Source organism: Apostichopus japonicus, chromosome 16, assembly GCF_037975245.1.
Source record: "Apostichopus japonicus isolate 1M-3 chromosome 16, ASM3797524v1, whole genome shotgun sequence".
NCBI lineage: Eukaryota > Metazoa > Echinodermata > Holothuroidea > Aspidochirotida > Stichopodidae > Apostichopus > Apostichopus japonicus.
In genome coordinates, this window is record NC_092576.1 from 9,585,508 (window position 1) to 9,608,901 (window position 23,394).

A 23,394-nucleotide genomic window follows, 5' to 3' on the forward strand; every position below is an offset into this window, starting at 1 on the left:
TTTTTCCTGTCTAAAATATATTCAAATTAATTTTGTAGTTACGATTATCAATTTTCAAACCCCTTCCTTCACTATCAAACACGTTCTTCTCACAAGTGATGTTCACCAGAATCTGCTACAGATCAACCCCCTAGGAAACACATCTGTTCATTTACTTTCTTTGCTAATGCAAACCTTGTTATCATTTCTTGATATAACGTGAGCGGCAAAAGAGAAACCGATGTTTTCAGGCACGGTTCGTTTCCTTTAACAATCTGGTGTTCGACTATGGTACCATACGATTGTTGCAAAATCAATGCAGCTTTACATTTGGACTAAAATATGGTTTCATTCATTCGCGATTTGTGATGGATTAATCAATAAAAGGAATAAATCAATCAATATATTAATAAACAAGAAAGAAAGAAAGAACAATAAAACACGGATGAAATCGCAAAATTTCTCTCTCTTTTTATCACCTCGTTATGCATCGAAATGTATTGACATTATTACAACATCACTGTTATTGAGAGAGAGAGGATCATTTACGCCCTTCGGCAGTTTAACATGTTATTAAGTCTATCGATAAATCAGGTGACAAAACACATGACACCTCAACCTTCTGATCATATGATTTATTGAAGAAAAAACAAAAATGCTCAAAAATTTTGACGAGATGTCAATGTTGAACTTGGAGAATGTTAAATAGGTCAATAACAAAACATAACCAATCTTGCACTGTCACTGTGATAACACATTTTGATGTCACACGTAACAGAATCTGTCACAAATACCTGATCCTAATATCACACAAACTTGTGAAGTTTTTTATTTAGTGAGATTTTCCCAATCTCACTTTCCACATAAAATTTTGTTGTGAAACACATTTTTCGGTCAGGATACTTTTCTCATGAAAATAGCAGCGTAATATTTCTTAAATTTTTTGTTTAATTTCCAAAGTATAAAAAAAAAAAAAATTGGTGATAAACTCCAGATTTTGTGTAGTTATGATACAAAATAATATGGTAAATTGCAACATTTTCCAACCCAAACATCCCAAGACATATTTTTGCAAATCAGGAGCCAAAATTGTCAACTTCATTGCTGTCACAGTAGAATTGAAATTGATCTTTGTGAGCACCATGTACCAAACAATACAATTGTGATCATATTAATAATTACTGTTGGAAATAAAACATCACACCGAGAGAGAGAGAACCAATGCAAGAAGCAAATTAAAGACCATCACATGACCGAATATCTAAGCAAAAATCATCCAATTATTTGTATGCATAGGATAAATGTAGCACAAACTGTCACAGGTCAAACTGTCACAGGTCCAACTGTAGGGTTGCACTTTGAGTAGACTGTCCAGTGAATGAGCTCGAAAATTAAAATGGATGTGAAGGTCACAATCGTCTCAACAACGATCATGTGATGGTAGTGCTAACTCCACAGGTAAACGGCTATCTTACTGCCTGACACTTAACTACAGTGTTATAGTACACATATACTCTAACACTGCTTACATCGAGGCAATTGTAGCTGGTATACTGTCACATCTCCATGGTTACACTTGACAGCCTGTCACATTGCCAACAGTTGTCACACATGTAAAACGAATTACACAGATGACAGCCTTTGCCACTACCAGCACCGTAGTTACTTTGCAGACAGCCTATCACGTTGTTACCTAGAACCCACACTGTTAAGCCTGCTGACAGCCTTTCCCACTGTCGACACCAATGTTACACTGCTGAGAGGCTGTCACACTACTCATTAAGTGTAACACTAATGGCAGCCTGTCACACCTCTAACACCAGCATTACACCCCTGACAGCTTGTCACACTGCTAACTTCAGAGTTGCACTTTTAATGATATACGAGTTACAAAAAATCCTTTACAGATACAACTCTTTGAGTTAACACTACTGAAACACATCCGCCCCCAAACCTCATACTTATATATTTGGTGAGATTATGAAAAGTGGGAGGGGGGAGGGTTGGGTGCGGGGTTTACAAGAACAGTACACAAAATTTGCTGAGCATGCAACTAGTTTCACAATGCCTTTTATTAAATGAAAAAGAGAAGAAAAATGGAATATAGACCAGGACCAATTCTTGCTTGGCATATAAAATGAGAAAATGAAATAATTTTGAAAAAAAAATTACCCAAAAATCAAGTATTTACATCTGAAAGTTTGGTTGATTTTTAATTCCCCACCATATTACACGCGCGCACACACACACAATCAAACAACCTTGATTTATTTAGTATCATTAATGTCAAACAACTTGAAACATTAATGAGCAGAGACTAAGGTCAAATGTCATCTGGAAGATATGATACTCAGACCATGTACAGTTAGATGACAACACCCCACATGCTAGTACCCACCCACCATCCCCCCCCTTCCTCCTACCTGACCCCTCTGTACACACCACGTCTCGCTCACCAGCGTCATTTAAGCTTAAACCTGGAGTAGGAGCTACCACGGGCGATCAACATTTTGTTTTGCTTTGATAATTATATGGCTATACACTAGGAAGAAAAAGACATAGAATATAAGATATCCCCACACTTCATGACTGTGGTTTTTTACTTGGAAAGCTGTAAATATTGGGATTACTTTTTTTTTAATAATAATACTAAATTTACAGTCAAGAATACAAAAGAAGCTCTTTCTTTTTTTCTAGCTAAAGATCTGTCGATTTATCCACGACTAACCCACAATCCGGATGAAATCGTTTATTGTTTTTTTATTTTTTTTAAGCCAGCCAGCGTTTTTATGTACAGTAATTAAAAAACATCAACGTTCTCTTTTTTTCCCCCACCCCCAACCCCCAAAACCCCCCTTTTTCTCCATTTTTTTTTAAGCAGACAACTATGAAACTTCTCAATCTGGCTATTACATGAGATCTCTTTATTACAAAAGAACTAAAGAGGTCATACACACTCGCTGAATATCTTATTAATGAACGAATTAGTCTTCCCTGTTACATTTGTAAAATAGCAACACCAACAGAAAGTATGAAGTAAAAGTTAATGAATCTTCCTTTTTTTTTAACCAAAATGGCACTCCACCACCAGAATTCCTAATATGTTTAAACACAAAAAAATGGTGCAAAATGAATCACAACTTCAGCAGCAATAGTTTTTCCCCTCCTTCTTCCTACCCTCTTCTCCTACCCTCTGACCCGTTAATTTCATATCGGTTTAAATTTATGGTTCGCAAGACTAGCATGCGTGAGATATTCTATCATTTCAGCCTACTTCAAGTGATATAATGCACTCTGGCCGTGTATAACATTGGTCAATCTTTACGTCTGTGTATCTGTGCTTTGTACAGGCATTCGAAACAAGATTGTCAAAACTCGTCCAAAGAAATGTCTAATCAATTTCTCATGAGTCTTTCATTTCCTTTCTGAAGGTTTAGAATTCTTTCATAGCATCACAAGAATTAATAAACTTTATCAAACAATCACCCAAAAAATGGAAAGCTTGAACTGGTAACAAATTAAAAAGTTCCATTAGCAGGAAAATTTTTGTTCAAAGTTTACCAAAAAGTACCATCCTACAGGAAATAATGAACCCTGTATATTTTTCCCAATGTTTTGAGAGAAAGTGAGACCAAATATTCCTCCTCATGAGGTCAAATGTTTTCATGGTGGGGTGGGTGTAAAATATTCATTTTTATTTCCAAATTCGAAGCATCAGTGACCATTTATTGAATTCCTAGCATGTTTATTAGAAATTGAACACTGATGGCCATTATGCTGTACATATTATGACCAGATGGAATATTCGGACCGTAAAACCTAGTCTTCATCTTTTGAGACGATCTCAAAATGCCCAAGGCTACTGCCCAAGGCTACTGCCATGCTTCTACAAACTATGCAGTGAATCAGAATCTGCTTAATTCTTGTGCATTAAAAAACAACAGGTGAGGGAATGGGTAGGGAGAGAAGGGGTTGGTTTGGATTGACAGTATATCAATACCAGGTTCTAGAGTATCCATAAATGCCAATTTCGGGGTCGTGAGTTTTGATGTTGACGATCATTGGCAAAGAGAGCCATCACTGATGATACAAAATTTGCAGTGCTTTTCTACCTTGGTGGTGTTTGAAGTTTCTTACACAATACACTGAAATATAACAGATATTTCATGACCCATGCTAAGTGGGCGGTGGTTCCATATCCACTGTGCTACAATACTTTTACAATGTGCATACTTTCAAGGGAAGACATTGAAACTTGAAATGACTTAACTTTAAAAAAAATATAAAAAAAAGGAATAGAGAGAGAAATAATTAGATCCCAAAAAGATGAGCTGGCATATCAACTGGTTTCTTAAAGAAGACCCCTTTTTTTCACTCCGCTCACCGTCCTTATATTTGTGCTAAGAATAGTCCTGTCATCTAAGAGTTATGAATGAATGTAAAATAAAACAACAGGCCATTGTCTCCACTATTAGCTCAGTCGTTTCTGCTCGATATAATATGCTCGATATAAGTTATAGTTGTCTTGGTTAGATACAGGCTCTATTCCCTACTGTACTTCATCCATTGAGAAAATATGCTTGTCTTCCGTGACTATGGTGACGAAAGGTTACAACCAATCGCTGGGCACGATTTCAACATAAATTGTCGTCTGCTGGCTATGATCATATTGATCCTTAAACATACTGTGTATAACAGTTTTGATTATGTGTTGCTTGTGGCCATTGGATCGTAATAAGACTGCTATTTGACAGCATTGTAATGGAAGCTTAACCACAGACTTGTAAAGGAAGCTGTCAAGCCGTTCAACACACACGAATGTTTCAAAGCTTTATACATGACCACACAGCTTTGATAACGATGGCCTTGTAATCAGAGATAATTATAGCTGTGATAGAAAGTCTTATTCGACAACAAGATGATTTATAACAGATCCTTACAGACTTTGTAATATACAACTTATCAATCACAATTTGCATACACTTTGGTCAAATTCTTGCACAAAGCTTTTGCATGGGAACTTTCAAGAAGCATTAAACCAATCAGCTTACTGCACCTACAGCAGTCATCCAATCAGCTTAATGCACCTGTAGCATTAAACCAATCAGCTTACACCACCTGCCAACTGCCGGGCAGCATTCAACCAATCAGCTCACTGCACCTGCCTAATCATTTGACATACAGTTTACTGTACCTTCAATCATATGCAACATCATCACACAGCCAAAAATCTTAAAATACGAAGAAAAAAAACCCCAGAATAATCATAAAAATAAAAATGTGCATTATTACCAACAAGTCATATTTGCAAGAAGAAAATTAGAAAGGTTTTGAAAAGGCTAATTTTACTGTAAAAATACCTTTCAACATCAAACAAGAAAAAAAAGGAAAAAAGGACCCACAAAAAAAACCCATTGCATCCAAATTGAACGGTTCACTGAGATCCAACGACTAAATTTTGCCCTCTTACCAACTGTACAACTTTATCGTCACCCCCACAGCAGCTGATATAGCTACCAAATTTCCTCTCAATGCCTATCATACATATTTTGTGTTTTACACTGTTGTAACTGAAAACCAAACGTTACAACACAGAGTTCATTCAACTACAAACAAGAAATACAATGAGAGGAGAGGAGAGGGAAGGGGGGGAGGGCTGCTTTAAGATTGACCAAATCTCCAAAACGGTCAAAGGTCAAAATACTCAAATTCACCAAACTGAATAAGCTGCATTTAGGTTCAGATAAAAAAGTGCACAAAAATTGAACCTTCCATTTCCTCCCCCTCCACCCACTCTTCTTCCCCGCCCCCCCCCCCCCAAACCACAATTTCCAAGGGAAAAAATATGCTTCTTTTTCTCTTCTTATAAATGCTAAACATTCATATTTTGATATGCAAATGATGAAACACACAACCACAACCAATCTCTAATGTGGATTATGATTTATGATTCGAGGTAAGCCACGTCAAACCTTCGTACAAACCGTCGCCTGTTGTTGCGCAAGATGGCTGAACGTACCAATTGTGTTCCCGGATTTTCGGTAGGCCTAACTTTTCTTGAATTTCATGTGGTTTCAAGGCTGCATGGGTTCAGAATCAAAAAAACAATAAGTTATGTAAGGGAATGAGTTAGTTTTCTAATTTCATGTGGTTTCAAGGCTGCATGGATTAAGAATCAAACAGACAATAAGGTAAATCAGGGAATGATTTAGAGTTCCAAGTTTTGTCACCTGCAGTTTTGTAGGCTCTGACGCTAATAAAATACTTTGGTTCCTGTATAAGGCCAACTGCTTATGCATATCTTCACTTCTAGAGCACCTGGACAATTTTGAATGATAACGATTTTGCGATGCGATACCCAATAAATTATTCCCTGCATATACAAATAAGACTTTCGGACAAATATTGTATTCAAATTTCCAAGAGGTCTCATTGTCCGACTACATTATGAGAGTGTTTAACGTCTACAATCATATGCTGTTGCCATACACATAATGAGAAGCACATTTCAATGCGTAACTAACAGTTATTGTCAAACATGGATGTTTCAAATTACCAATGTGCAGCGATACTATTAGACATGCAGATACATGTTTTACATATTCACTAAACAGTTTTCTGCCAAACATGGACAATCTCGGTTGTAGCAAGTCGGACTGAGTCAAATCAGTAGACACATGTCAATTGCAATATGGGTATAGCGTTGATCAACTTGCAGTGATAACTCAAATCAGTAGACACATGTTGCAATGTCCAACTACAGTTAATATCACACATGGACATTTCGGTTTCCATTTTAGCAAGTCGGACTGCCAATTGCAACACGGGTATAGCGTTGATCAACTTGCAGTGATAACTCAAATCAGTAGACACATGTTGAAATGTCCAACTACAGTTAACATCACACATGGACATTTCGGTTTCCATTTTAGCAAGTCGGACTGCCAATTGCAACACGGGTATAGCGTTGATCAACTTGCAGTGATAACTCAAATCAGTATCTGAGACAATTTCCAACAAACAGTTAACAACAGACATGGACGTTTCAGTCTCCATGTTAGCAAGTCGGACTTCAAACTACCGTACGTACGGGTGCAGCGTTGATCAAAATTGCAGTGATAAGTGGAATAAGCAGACACATGTTTCAAATTTACTTCCATTAAACAACAAACAATAATTCAGCAACCAGCAATATTTTATGGGTTAATTGTCTTCATTTCTTCTACTTTGTAAGTCTCATAATGAATATGTTGCTAATAGAGTCATTAACCACAAAAAAATGGAAATATTCTTTTTTTAATAAGATGTACAGATATTACTCACCGCCAGGTAAATCCTGTTTATTTGCAAAAATTAGAATAAGGGTGTCTTTCATCTCCCTGTCGTTAATTATCCGGTGAAGTTCTTGTTTAGCTTCCTCTATCCTGTCCACGTCTGCGCAGTCCACCACAAAGATCAGTCCCTGGGTCCCCGTATAGTAATGTCTCCACAGGGGTCTTATCTTGTCTTGGCCCCCCACGTCCTGTATAGAAAGAAGAAATGGATTCCGTCATTATAAGACGGATCAAAGAGAGTGCTGGGTGTTTCCACGGTGACATCGTGATGACCGTTTCCAAGGGTTTTTTTTTTAATTTTATCTCAAGTGCAAATATTATAGACAGTGTGAAAGAACAGTGCAAACTTTCATTACAGTTCAACTCTAAAGATAAAAAACAATCATCTTGAAGGAATATATAGTTTCAACGTTTTTCAAATAAAATGTATTATATTGAGTATCAATAAGTGGAGTGTGAGATTGTGACTCTAAATAGGGACATGGGTTTCCTTTTCCCTTGTTAATAAGATGCTAAAAACCTAAGAATCTTACATTAACGACACAACGTTAGAAAGACATTTAATGTTATTCAGTTAAACCAGCATTGTCAAGTCATTCATAAAATGTAACCAAACTTCTAGAAAGCCCCACAATTTTGTGATTTGACGTTCCATCGGGAAAATATTTTTTTCAGCCGGAATACAGACAAATGATAGAAAACTTCCAACCTATAAATTAATTGTACTCTTTGAGTTTGCATTCCTTGCTGAATCAGCATTCACAAACTTTAAAACCTATCAGAAGTGAACTTCTCCATGTGCGACATCCTCTAATAACCCGTAACAAAATGGTAAAAACAAAAATGAAATGAAAAGAAAGAAACTGCAAATGTTGTGCTCAGTTTGCTTGTACTTTCGATTCCAGTAAATAAGCCATTTACTCACCCATACATTGAAATTAACTTTTTTGTATGATACTGTTTCGACGTTGAAGCCGACCGTTGGAATTGTTGTGACAGATTGGCCAAGTTTTAGCTTATATAGAATGGCTGGGAAAAAACAGAAACTGATTAAGGAAATTATTGATTAATATGTTAGTTCAAAGTTGAATTTTTTTAACTGTTTGCAAACGAATAACGTCGCCAGGAATGACATCCGACCAAAACTTATCGGATCGGTATTTGTTTACACATGATAATACTAACTCAGTCTGAGAACGTGCACTTTCCTCATACTCAGTCTTAGAATGCGCATTTTCCTCATACTAACTCAGTCTTAGAACCTGCATTTTCCTAATACTAACTCAGACTGAAAACCTGTACTTTCTTCATACTAACTCAGTCTGAGAAACAGAACTTTCCTCATACTAACTCAGACTGAAAACCTGCACTTTCCTCATACTAACTCAGACTGAAAACCTGTACTTTCATCATACTAACTCAGTCTGAGAACCAGAATTTTCCTCATACTAACTCAGTCTGAGAACCAGAACTTTCCTCATACTAACTCAGACTGAAAACCTGCACTTTCTTCATACTAACTCAGACTGAAAACCTGTACTTTCCTCATACTAACTCAGTCTTACAACCTGCATTTTCCTCATACTAACTCAGTCTTACAACCTGCACTTTCCTCATACTAACTCAGTCTTACAACCTGCACTTTCCTCATACTAACTCAGTCTTACAACCTGCACTTTCCTCATACTAACTCAGTCTTACAACCTGCACTTTCCTCATACTAACTCAGTCTGAGAACCAGAACTTTCCTCATACTAACTCAGACTGAAAACCTGTACTTTCCTCATACTAACTCAGTCTGAGAACCTGTATTTTCCTCATACTAACTCAGTCTGAGAACCTGAACTTTCCTCATACTAACAAAGCTGGAAAACCTACACTTTCCTCATACTAACTCAGTGTAATAACCTGCACTTTCCTAAGATTAACTAACTTTGTGAACCTCCACTTTCCTCATACTAACTCAGTCTAACAACCTGCACTTTCCTCATACTAACTAAGCCTGAAAACCTGCACTTTCCCACTAACTCAGTCTTACAACCTGAACTTTCCTCATACTAACTCAGTTTTACAAACTGAACTTTCCTCATACTAACTCAGTTAGGTAACCTGCACTTTCCTAAGACTAACTAAATTTGAGAACCTGCACTTTCCTCATACTAACTCAGTCTTAGAATGTGCACTTTCCTCACTATTTAACTGCAGTATATTTGTGGCACGTGGCCTCCAACTGACTCACTCTTTGAGACATTGCCCATTTCCTCTTTCTTCCAAGTCAGACAATTTGTAACTTAACATACAAAACTTCAATTTTTGGATCATACCTTTGAGTACCTTCATTTTGACACTTTTTGCTGTATCGTGTTTCTAAAAAGCAAACACACTAAATATGACATAAACTATGCTTCCACGAACGTTTATTTACACAACTCAAACTGTACAAACATCACTCATTTATCCATAACAATGTGAAAGGGGGCACACTGTGATGAAGTAAGTGAACTACTTTAGATCTGTGTTTGGCAACGAGCCCACTCGGACTCCCTCCCTCCAAAAGGTACAGACTTGCACATAAAACTGAGTTATTTATACCAATATTTTCTCGTGCAAAACTTCTACAGTTCGTATTTTTTTATTTATATATATTTTTTTGTGGTAAAAGGATACTTGTTTTTCCTGCTGCATCCAATCCTAACATTAGGATCCTCATCTCTCTCCTTCCAAACATCTTTGGTATAAGGTTGCCCATGGTGTCTACAGTTTGTATGTTTAATGCAAAACCTGCAAAACGGTAGTGACCATATCACCACCAGTGAAATCTGCTGATCTTCTGATGCTCCGGACTGGAAAGCGAATCCTTTTGAAGAAAAGAAAGAAAATTGATAAAATCTACACCCAAAAGTTTGAACTTAATGAGAGAATAATTCAATACAGTTCCACATTAGTAAGACTGCTATATTAATGGATAAATTGCTACACAAATTTGTATTGTGTTGTATCGAACATGGTTCTCATACCCAGAACTGTACACAGGTAGCACACACTTTATGAAGAAAAAAATCCACTAACTTGATTAATTTGAATATGTTCACAAAATATGAAGACTAGATAAATAATTCCATTCTTTTCAAAGGCAACAGAGTATGCTTCACTTGTAATATACTTTTTTTCACATTTTGTTTTTTTCTCTCTTGAATTTCTTTTGTTCTTCTTCAATGTATAATTGTGATTTCTTTGTTGTTGAAATGTTTGTGCAATTTCGGTCAGTACCTTCAGTTAATGACAGAGTTTGTTGCTTTTCCATTTTAATGGAGACTTGATCAAACTGTGTGCAATATTATTGTATGTGTGTACATGTTAATATATACAGTTTACAGTAGGAAAGTAGTCCTGTTTTACATTTATCTCTTCTCTCAGTTCTATTTCAAATCCTATTAATAATTTCTAACGCAATTGAAACAACTCTGCAATTTTAACCACTGTTTCCTGTTTATGTGGAGAGCGTGGTGGTCAAGTGGTTACGGCAGTGGACTTGTGATCTATGGGATTACAGCTTCGAATCCTGGCCAGATCATTGCGTTGTGTCCTTGGGCAAGGCAATTTATCTCTGTTGCCTCTCTTCACCCAGGTGTATAAATGGGGACCTGTGAGATAAAACTGTCAGTTGGGCGCTGTTTAGCTGCTGCCATGTGGAGGGGGTTTGTCTCTATGTTTGACAGGTGATCGTTGACCAGGGAAATATTGTTATGTGCCTTGAGCACCGTTTTTGGTGGAAATGTCTGTGCTTTATAAAAGCTCAATATTATTATTGTTATTATTTTATGTCTTCCTAAAGCTGGTTTCATATTACACTGTGCATTCTACAGTTTATCTTTTAAGAGATCATGATACAGTACAGTATGATAAAAGCTAAACGATGGAGTCAAATAGCTATCAATTTGCTAGACACTAGTAGCCAAGCCACCAGGAACCTACAGTAATTTCAACTGTATATTTAAGTCTTCCCCTTTGCCTACTATACATTTCCAGGCCTAACCTTCTCAATAGTAACACTCTAATTGATTGCAAAATTGTTTCTTAATTTATCTGGTGCCTCATTATAAGCAGGCATTGGAAATATTTCTAAACTACACGTACATGCCACTTGGTAAGGATGACTAAACTTCTAGTCTACTTTATTAACATCATTTAATATCACAAATGTCATGTTTTCAGTCTCTGCTGTGGTACAGTAGTTGTACAATGTCCACCATACTTACAGTACACAATAGCCTAGGTACAAATGTGCCACTACTGCTTGCAATGTACATTGTAAAAGTTTGCTTCTGTACAAGGCAAATTTGGAAACCTCATCTCTTGAAGGAAACTGACAAGCTGCATTAAATTGTAGAAAGCTGTGACTGATTCATTGGGGTGAGGATGACTGTGCTGACTTTGTCCCAAACTATTTCCAATTAATTGACAAGAAAGTCACTACCTTTGGCAAAGAAAGTACTTCTTCTTCTGTAACATTACTGTGATGTAGCCTACGTTACTACTAGTTACAGTAGGATTGGGCGAACGATTAAGTTTGGCAAAGCATACACGCAACCTATGTGTCCAGGTAAGGTAGTTGGATCGTACACTCTTTGTCTTCAAACTTGAGAAAATCTGAACATTCTTTGCAAAAAGAAAATCACTGTATTGAAGGAGAGCAAACTTATTTCTCAAAGTTGGTATCTTGTGCCATGTTTTTACAAATACTTAACTGATACTAAATATCAGTTTCCTAAATATCAGTTTCCTGTTATACACTGATACTAAATAGACTAAGCTTTGTTTATTCTCTAGGACTAAAATTCAGCAATTCTTTTGATCCAGTCCACATAACACTAACTAAATCCCCATGATGTCTACATGTGGTTCCCATATTTGATCTGACAGAAGAGAGGACTAAGTTTAGGGGCTCTCCCCCTCTTATAAGACGGGGCGAAGGCCGAGTTTTCAGCTGACGATTTGAAACTCATTGTGTTGTTCTAGGAGTGTTAGCTCAGTGGTCAACGCTGGTGCCTTTCAATCATAAGGTCCCGAGTTTGAGTAACTCCAAGATTAATGTATGTCGTCCAGTTACAGACTTTTTGACAATTCATAATCATGGACGTTACATATGAATCTTAGAGACTGACTTCGGTCAGCTTGCCACTTAGTTGGCTTCTTCGCAAGTTCCTGCTTGCAGGAGGATCTAAAATACATACATTCATACATACAATAAAATGAATGACCGGAATGATATGTCAGGGAGATTGGTTGAGCACAGTTTTTTTGAAAATTAATACTGTAGCATCCAGGTTGCTAAAGGTCCATGTGAGATGAAAGAAATTATAACTCAAAGGCCAAACATTTTGTATCAACTTATTTTCATTCTTGTAAAGATTGCATCATTTATTCCCTTTTTTTTTTGGCAATTGACTTAATATTTCTTCACTTTGCTTCAGGGGTGAACTTGCCATGAACCTGGATAGGCCTATGTTGGTTTGAATGTATTATTGACATCTTAAGCAATGTTAGTCTACCACAATAAAAATATGTGTTGAATACCCATTTTGTTATGGCAAAAACATTTTCATATGACCTTGAATTTGGTACTTGAAGCACCAACTGCACAATGGTCTTATGCTAATTTCTGCACAAAATGTATCTGAAACATTATGTTTGCCACAAATATACCCCTCACTCCTTTTGAGTTTCCCATAATAAAAAAATGATGTCTGTGCCTAGGCCTACATTAGCCTAGGTATGAACAAACACTGTGAAACAGTTAGGTTTAAGCCTACTTAATTAATTTTCTTTTGGTTATATTTCATTAGATACAATAATAAATTAGGAGCAACGAGGAGAAGATACTGAACATACTGCGATAACTAAACTAGCCTACACTTCAAGTTACTGTTGGTAAAATGCCTTCTCTAACTTAAGAGCCTTAGGCTAACTACTTACATAGCCTAAGCATGTCCTCATTAATATATGATAATACATTATGGTTAAGTTAAGTGTAACTTACAATTCAGCCAAAAATTAGAAGTTGAACTTGAAGTAGGCCCCTATAGGCCTATGCGTAACTTAATGTTACTTGTTAGGCCTAACTCAGGAAGAACAGCCATAGCACATATCCAATTAAAGTGAACAGGAAATGCTGTATTGCTCAACTTACAAAACCAATCGCTTGAAAAGTTGAAGGTTCTGTCGCTGCTTTTGGGTAGTGGCTGTACTAGTACTACTGTACATAAACTTCAAGTGTGAATTCGGCCAAGACTATCGTTAAACTTAGTAATACTAGTACACAACAACGGGTCGCAATTTAGGCTAAGCCGCCCACAGTACAAACTTATGATTTAGTATAGGCCCAACGTTGTCCCTAGCCTAACTTAGGACTAACTCAACTGGGTAATGTTGTAACACTTACACATGCACACTTCTAAAGTTAGGACACCAACTTCCGGGAAATGTGACCGAGAAACGTGGTTCTTGAACAAAAGATATCCTGCTACAAAACAACTCGTTCAATTTTTACATCGATTTACAGTGCCATCTCGTAAAATGAAGTTCACTGGTCTTCTGGGGAAGCTAGTCATGAAGTTACACCCCTCTTATCCTAAAGTGGTTTACGGTCACAGTGTGTAACTCAAACGGCGGTTTCTCTGACCTCTTCACGGAAGTGCCAGGTGACATATTTAAGAGCTAGCTGTAATGCAATAAATATTCATTGGAAAATATAGTATGCATTTCTGTGAAAAGATGAAAAATAATACGTGATATGTCATCTTGTATTATTTAAATAGCAAAGGAGAACATTCTATGAGGATTTATTAAAGCCATTGTATGTATTCAGTTCCATGTTACTTGGCCATATTGTTGTTACAATGTAAACAATTACGCTTGCTAACATTTTCGTACCAGAAGGCTTTCACCCCCTTCTATTGAGTGATTAATCTCAGCATTTCATTCCCCTAAATTTGGCATTGTTTCAATATTTTCCAAGTCCACTTAACTGTATTTGAATCGAAGGTTTCTTACGGTATTTCAGTTATCGAACGCCATGAACGACTTAATCAAAACCAGATCAAATGTAAACATCCGTGAAGCCAAAGGACGCAATCGGTATGATTAGAAAATACGCTAGAATGCCACACTAACTATTGCAACCTAGATAACGTCTCCACAAACAAATTGAATAGATGTCAAATTTTAAAATTATCCACTTCCTTCAAAAGTATGCTTGGAAAGAAAACAAGTCAACCAGATCTCTAACACCTCAGGCCGTCCTTTATGGTCATCCGTGCGTATAAGCTATCAAAAAACGGTATCCAGTCAAAACGTCCCTTTACCAAAACGTCCCCGCTTTTTTAGACCAAAACGTCCCCGCTTTTTACCAAAACGTCCCCGCAGTCAAAACGTCCCCGTCTGTCAAAACGTCCCCGCTTTTATAAGCAGTTGGAATGCAAGTGTGGATGTTTTTAGTTCAAATCAAAGAGGTAAGATAATATAAATAGAAAAGGGAATGCAAGAGGGATGTAGGGTAATAGGATTTTTTTTCTTCTTCAATAAACGATAAGTGATTTCACTCAATTTAAAATATCATATAATTATGTATTGTATAGTATACTCATTCAAATTCTTTTTTAATTCCTCTTGTATGATATTGTTTGTTTTCCTTAATTCGTTAATTCACTGATAGACATTTAGCGTATACCTTTTTCATACCAAATATAATTAAACGAAATAGTCCTTCATGATTTATTTAGCGCCTGTAATCCAACTTGCATGCCGATAACTATTCACAACTATGACTGAATGTGATAGACGGGGACGTTTTGACCAACGGGGACGTTTTGACCAAAAGCGGGGACGTTTTGATAGGGGGTCATTTTGGTAAAGGGACGTTTTGACTGGTAAGCCAAAAAACTGCGTGAGTCTTTCTGTGTGTGTTTTTGTGTATGTGGGGTGGTTGGTCGGAAATCACGGTGGGCAGTCTGGAGGCTACCCCACTCTGAAAATTTACTTCTGAAGATGTTACGGTGGCCAATGTGGGACATCGTCTATTTCAAGAATGTTTCTCAAAACTTGGACTAGGCCTATTTCATTTCACACAAAATTTCAGCATTTCTCTCGATATTTCTTTTAGGAATTTTATATATTTGTTTTCATATCAGAAGTCAGCATTATTTCAGTCTGAAAATGTCGGACTTCGATGTAGGCCTAAAAGCTCGACATTTCGACAGTGTTATTTCAAAATGTCAATCATTTTGTTTCAAACATTCGTCTATATACTTAAACTTCAGCCTTCGAAATTGCGAACTTATGAGAGGGGGGAGGGGGGAGGGGGATCGAAAACGAACTATGAGGTATGTGACACATAAACTAAAATCATTTGATTTTTTGGCACTCCAATTTTCGCTAATGCAAAGGATCTCGCTGGATGATCCAGCACTGATGTGAAGTGCATCGCTATATATAGTTCCAAAGGACGGGGACGGGGGGAGGGGTTGGTGGGGGTTGTTACGTTTACCCCTAAATTTCAAAGTGGGGGAGGGAAATCCCGATTGGTACCTATGCCACCTTGGTAATCTACCATAATTCAGCCGTGTATTTAACATAATTATTTCTTGAAACCACAGAAACAAATGTTTGATTTTCTTATGAATATTGGTATGCATGTATGTTTTATGCAAGGAGGTCATGCAAGGAGTTGTGTGCATACACTGCTGTGCAATGAACTTAAACGAAGTACAGTCTAGCCATTTCAATACTTCCGCAACGTTGTAGAGTAATTTCTTATAAACATACGTCACTTCTAACGAAATGTACTACATGGACTGATCTAACAGTATGTGGTTCTTATTTTTTTCCTGGGAGTATATATCAAACAATGATTCGTTTGTGTCGATTCGTCCTTTCTATTAAATGCCCTATTGAAGATACCAAGACTAGGGTTTTCCGGGCCCCTGCCCTTTAGGGACATGGAACACCCCACCCCACCCCACCCTACACACACACACACCTAACTCTGCATCGCATGTCACCAATGTGATAGGGGGACAAGCCTGATCGAGCTGTGCAAAACACTGCTCCTGCAGGTTAGACAAAAGAAGAAAAAGCAGGCGAGTAAAATAAAGCAGGCGAGTAAAATTAACAAGGCAGAATAGGAGAAAAGAATTAAGGCAATCAAATCATTCTCAGACAGTAAGCGTTTTCAAACCATAGACAAAAGTAAAACTAGTGTCAGCCAGAGGAGGCTGCACCATCCCTGGTAATACCACCCTCTTAGGAGTACCTACACATATATTGTGGAGTGCATGGTAGCTCAGTGGTTAACGCCGGTGCCTTCCAATCATAAGGTCCCGGTTCGAGTCACTCCAAGATTAATGTATGTCGTCCAGTTACAGGGTTGTTGACAATTGGCAATTCATAATCATGTACGTTAAATATGAATGTAAGAGACTGACTTCGGTCAGCTTGCGGCTTTGATAAGCCATTAAGGCTTCTTCGCGAGGATCTAAATACCGAAAAAAAGACATATAGAAGTAGTCACTTCCCTGTGGCTGGGCTGTTACCCGAAAGTAAATTTGTCTGGAGAACCCTCATACCCCTAAATCCGGATTTGGCTTCACTAACCACAGGGCCACACCCTCTCTTTTTAATGAAACCCTGGATCCGACCCCTAACCCGGTGGTATCCAGGCGACCCGAGACCAGGCTAAGCTAACCTGAATGAAATATCGAACTAGAAATCGGTGGCGCTTTGTTGTATTTAGATTCGAGTCGGTCTGATGACGTCATGATGAAGGTCAGATCGTCAAGTTCACCTCTGACATATCGACCTGCTTAAAACACCGAGAGTCTTTTCGTGGTGACTATATATGGACAAATTTAACAAAGAAATAGATCCATTTATATTTTTAATGATTAAAAAAACATTAATTACACCATAAATAAATAACTAGGTGAGCAAAAAACAAACACCGTTGTGTTTGATTTAATTCTGCTAGCTCGGCAACTTTATGTTTTTGTTGAAAGTTCACGCAGAAGACGAAACCTTTCTCTGGATGTCAGCGAGGCACCGTCGAAATTCTGGTGCAATATTTCACCAATCGCATAATTCTACAACGGATCACCGTTCGCAATCTGAACAGGTAAATAATGTGATCTTAATTGTCGCTGATCGTGCAAGTTATGACTCTATTTATGGAGATTGAGGATACTTTTTGCCGTAGGAACCAATGAATTGTACCACGAACACTAGGTTGTGCTCATAAGCGCTAAGCCAGTAGGCCTAGGAGAATTATGTGGTGCACATCCATGCACTGGGCTAGGCACTTGGCCTATCACCGTCTCTCTTCTGTAGTGTGTGCGCTGGTCTAACCTAGTCTATCCTACAGCCTAAATACATTATTTGGCCAAATTAAAAACCTGCTGTAGGCCTACCCAATGTATCATCACTTAGTAATCCGTAGCATTAATGACGATACACAACATACCTACTAGTATCAGTAAGATATAAGCTAATCTACCTTGAACCAAGTTATACCAGAGGTGGGCCGCGTACCTTAGCAGCACTAACAACAGTAACAATTAACATTACCCCAATGCCGACACTAGTGATGGCACTGTGTTAGGCCTGTGGTAGTATATAATTGTGGGATTCTGCAGTCCCAACATAATTTTATCAGATCTAAAGACGAGAATAAAAAAATCCGGTCACTGAAGTGATTGTCACACAGAATAATATTTTGGTGTTTCTCTCTTTATTCAATGTGTATATTCATACAATCGTCTTGGGTTAATTGTATTGGCAATATAAAAGAACCATCACTGCATTGTTCCATTGAAAAGTAGTAAAATCAACCGCACTTCAGAAGGTAGCATGGTTTGTTCAATTATGACGTGCCTAAGATATGAAGTAACATATTTACTCATTGTCAAATAAATTGTTGTAATTTCTGGCCTTATCTAGCTTGTTGTAATACATGTATAACAATATGCCACATGAGATCAATATTTTACAAATATTTGTATATACAGTGCTATAATGCCATGTTATGGGATGTGTGTGGTTCAGACGACCACGTCCCTCATTGGTTATGTGGCAAGGATCAATGCCAATGTCTGAATATTGTTTAGGTTCTGTAGTTAGGGAGTGTGGGTTTTAAACAAGTTGCCTAGGTTACTCTTTACTTTCAAAGGCACTTTTTGTGTTGATTTTAATATAAAATTTGCAATATCACATAATTTCAATTTAGTTTAGCAGTATTATCTAAATTTGATTTCAATTATTTAGTAAAGAAAAAGTCAAAAAATGAATGTTGAACCTTATTGACCTTTTTCTGTTTCATCAGTTTTGAGCATATATTTCTTTGTTAAAATTGCCATGTTTGGTCTGTTTTTTTCTCCCCTTTGGTTTTTTTTACATGTTAAGTCAAGTCTTAATGTGTTCTTAAAGGAAAGGATTACTTTAGTACAACATGAACTTTGGTGTATTACTGTACAAGTAGACTGTTGAAAACCACTGCTATCAGTTCAGGTTGTATTTCTGCAACACTTCCAGTTTTTGAGAAACGATCCTTTAAACAGACGAAGTGACTAGACGGTGTATTCTAATATACACAGACCATTAGGTCAGATCCTCAGATGCAAAACTCCAAAGGTAAACAGGACCTTCATGGCCTCAAATGACATGTTTACAAAGTGCATTATAAATTCTTTCAGGGACTTGCAAATAGATGTTTGATATCATCCACGGATGCAGGGATGTGCGCACGCCGCTGGCTGTGCGTTGCAGTTTGAATGTCGACCAGCACAAACAGTATTTAAAACATCTCTGCCCGGCACTTTTTTAATGATTAATGTAACAAATTTAAGCATTACCAAAACATTGGTGAATACTTTGCACATAAGTTAGCATCAGAATAGCACCATTTGCCATCTAAGCATACTTCATTTTCAAAAAAAAATCCAAAAGGGAGGGGCAAGTCCAACCCCTGAGACCCCTACCCCAGGATGTGGTCACACTACCACGCAAATCCGCCTGGCACTCAAATATTCTTGAGCCCATCCCTGTGGATGTTCAGTTGTTCATATATAAAGATGTTAAGAGAACATGTTTTGATTGAGTCTTTGTAATTTTGTAAACCAATGGATTACATCAACTTTGAGGCCTGTGTACTAAAGAGCCGACATCATCATTAATTTGGGTTCGTTCCAAAGAATTAGCATACATATTTTGAATGGCATATATTTTGCATAGCATAATTAGCATAAGATATCATGTCAGTCAGGAAGAGTACAGTAAGTTGATTTGTCTCAAATATAAGACTGCAGCTAAAGTGGATTTTATCAAACTAATTTTGGGAATCCATTAAATATGCTTACGAAAAGTTAATATCTCCTCAATTTTGAGTTACAAGCAATTTATGTATAAAATTTGTTATTGCAATGTCATGAAATTTCAGACAGTCTGCTAGGAGTACAGTTAGCAAAATTTAACAGTATTGTTAGCGTGCGTAATGCAGTTCCAGGAACTTTGTGAAAAAATGATATGATAGTCTTTTCTAAGTTGGGAAAATTGATGTTTCCTTTCCCCCATTCCCCCTTCGTTTTGGTTTCCAGAAAGGGAAAACTATGGAGTCACTCTTACCGACCAAAGTATGCAATGGCTACAATATAACATGTATCATTCTCTAAAATTATTACTATTATCAGATTATTAGATTCGTCCAACACGGCAGGATACAGAAACGTATTCAAAGCTGGAGCCAAAGTGAATTAATCAGGTTACAAATCCGGAGTCTATGCATGCTAAGTTCTTCAATACCGCCCCCACTATCATTCGGGAAACATTTCATACTGTAGTATTAATTAAAATGGGAAACACTTCCTTTGTAAGGTTCCCCAAAAATTTTGAAAGTACCAGCTTGCAAATTATCGAACTTAGCTGGGTTTACAGTGTACCCATCTGCAAATTGCATTGCACAGAACAAAGACAACTATATGGAAATTGGGCTTGCCAAGCTGATAACCTGTAGAGTATGTTGTTATATGGGACTATATATATGGAAATGTCCTAGCACATTGGATGTCCAATCCAAAGCTGCATGCCCTTTGTGTAGATTTGGCGTCTTCTCTCTTTGAGGTCTTGGTAAATGTCTTTGACTGTGGGTACTTAATATTCATGAATTTAAAATTCCTTTTTTCAATTTTGATGAAATGTGTGCAGAGAATAACGACAGAGTATGAGATGGTTTAGCAAGTCATACCACTCTACTGTAAGTTCCATTCAATCAACTATACTGTCCTGTATCTAGAGTTAAGGATAAGATATTTGAGATTTTACAACTATTAAACAGATTTAACAAAATAGTTTTGCTCAATTCAGATTATAGTGTACAACTGTAACAATGTCTGCCACTGGAGTATTCAGATGGAATGTTTACAATTTCTACATACATACACAGGGATGTGCCCAGGATTTCCTGAGTGCCGGGTATACTGATCGCCGTCCTGGGCGAGGGGTCTAAGGGGAGGGGGGTGTCCCCTCCCCTTTGAGAATTTTTTTTCGATTTTTCAAGACCTGTGCTCAGATGCCAAATGCTGGCACTTGTGTACTGTAGCTTTTGAAGCACATACACAAGTACTACTGTAGTTTTGCTAACAATTTATATTTTTTAATATTTTTTTCATACGGGATTCATGAGTTTTAAGACAGTGCTGGGCGGTAATTTTTAGTGCTGGATGGGGCCGCCCAGTGCCGCCCAGCGTGGGCACATCCCTACATACCCAATAAGTGTGATAGCAGCTTCCCATGGATGCATTCTGAAAGTGCTGCACTGACAGCCACTGGGCTAATTATTATGATGTTGAAACTGTTTTTCAAAACGTAAGGTGTGATCAGCAAAACTACTGTTTCGATGAAGGTTGATGCTTATTAAGCGATACTGTTTAACTGCAACAATTCAGATATATCAGCAAAAATTTGTTCACGGTTTATTTAATTTTCAGGGAGAACATGAAACTACTATTTTAATTTCTCTTTGCCCTTGTTGATGATATGTGTGAACCAATTGTGTTTTTACTGTACACTTACATTGTATACTGTATTTTGAACAATATTAATCGATCATATCCAGAAGGATTTATACTGTACGGTAAGTATTACTGTAGTACTATTAATACTATATTCTCACAATTTTTTTGGTTCCATATATGTGCAAAAGTTATACATTATTCACCTCTAAGCGTTAGAATGCTGTGTTTGATTGTCATGTTGTAACTTTTACCTACCTGTAGATAGGCTGTTAAATATAACAGGAAGTCCCTACCTTTTTATTTATAAGAGGTTTTTGGTCTTCAAACCTTGCTTAAACATTTATGAAGTGTGTGCGAGTATGGGTGTGGTGGAGAATTCCAGGTAATCTGAAAGCATCGTAAGAAATACTGTAAGTTCATGATATCTCATGTTTTTGTCTTCATATCGGAATACCATGTTTAGCTTACTGTATTGTGGATCACTGAGGATTACATGAAATGTTCTTCAAGACACAAATGTAAGGCAGTATAAAAGTACTTGATTCCCTAGACACTCTGCGAGCAACACTTGTCTAAGTACTACTGTATTTCAAAATTTCTGAAACAGTTTGCCGGTAGGCTTTTGGACCACGTACAGCAGTAAAGGTTTGTACTGTACATAGTCAGCTTGTATGCTTTTGATATATAATATTTAATAATATTTTCATAGTTATCTAAGGTGTATTTCTGTATGGAATTACTTTTGTTAACTACTCTACTGTATGTTGTTTCCATAGGATGGGGGAGGGGGGGGAGAAATGTGTTGTTTGATACTTTTGAAGTAATTGGACATCCTTCATTAAATCAAGTGAAGTGAAAGATTGAAACAAAAGAGGATTTTCCCAATTGGCAGACAATGTAACAGTTATAATCTGAGAGAGCAAACATTTTTTTTATATTTTAAAACTTTTTAATAGTTGTAAATTCCATCTCAAATATCTTATCCTTAATTTAAGATACAGTATATAGTTAATTGGATGGAACCTACAGTAGAGTGGTCTGACAGAGTTTGCTCAACCATCTCATACTCTGTCAGTATTCTCTGCAAAATTTACATCAAAATGAAACTTTTTTTGTGGTTCCTTGTTATTTTTCTTATTTAATATGAACAAGTGTTTGAAATATTATGCACTTGTACAGTACATTGATATATAACAACTACAGTATGTTGTGAAGTACTCAAAACTCTAGACACATTGATTGCACAGTACTGTATAACAAGGTACAAAATGTGCACATTTCGCATTACAGCACCTTACAAGTACAGTACATCATGCAGTGCACGGTACACATTTTGCAGTACAGTGCAGTACAGCACTACAAGTACAGTACATCGTGCAGTGCATGGTACACATTTTGCAGTACAGTGCAGTACAGCACTACAAGTACAGTACATCGTGCAGTGCACGGTACACATTTTGCATTACAGTGCAGTACAGCACTACAAGTACAATACATCGTGCAGTGCACGGTACACATTTTGCAGTGCAGTACAGCACTACAAGCACAATACTACGTGCAGTGCATTGTACTATTCACATTTTGCAGTACAGTGCAGTACAGCACTACAAGTACAGTACATCGTGCAGTGCACGGTACCAAATTTGCAGTACAGCACTGTACAAGTACAGAACATCGTGCAGTGCACGGTACCAGTTTTGCAGTACAGTGCAGTACAGCACTTCAAGTACAGTACAGCGTGCAGTGCATGGTACACATTTTGCAGTACAGTGCAGTACAGCACTACAAGTACAGCATAGCGTGCAGTGCACAGTACCAATTTTGCAGTTCAGCGCTGTACAAGTACAGGACATCTTGCAGTGCACGGTACACATTTTGCAGTACAGTACAGCACTACAAGTACAGTACATCGTGCAGTGCATGGTACACATTTTGCAGTGCAGTACAGCACTACAAGTACAATACTACGTGCAGTGCATTGTACTATTCACATTTTGCAGTACAGTGCAGTACAGCACTACAAG

The 23,394-nt window shown here is 37.3% G+C and overlaps 2 protein-coding genes across 2 annotated transcripts in view; one reads left to right on the forward strand and one right to left on the reverse strand.

Moving 5' to 3' along the window:
- Positions 1-1,957: 1,957 nt before the first annotated feature.
- Positions 1,958-13,993, reverse strand: LOC139982252 (ADP-ribosylation factor 6). The gene is made up of 5 exons (XM_071994905.1): positions 13,756-13,993; positions 9,981-10,170; positions 8,239-8,342; positions 7,303-7,501; positions 1,958-6,059 (listed from the first exon to the last, which is right to left on the reverse strand). The coding sequence occupies exons 2-5, from the start codon at positions 10,060-10,062 to the stop codon at positions 5,917-5,919; spliced, it is 528 nt and encodes a 175-aa protein (XP_071851006.1). The 5' UTR covers positions 10,063-10,170; positions 13,756-13,993; the 3' UTR covers positions 1,958-5,916.
- Positions 13,994-17,194: 3,201 nt separating this feature from the next.
- LOC139982877 (uncharacterized) overlaps positions 17,195-23,394 on the forward strand; it is a 36,321-nt gene continuing 30,121 nt past the window's right edge. The window contains exon 1 of the mRNA XM_071996029.1: positions 17,195-17,481. The gene's annotated coding sequence lies outside the window, so the exon portion shown is untranslated. The remainder of the gene's footprint in view (positions 17,482-23,394) is intronic.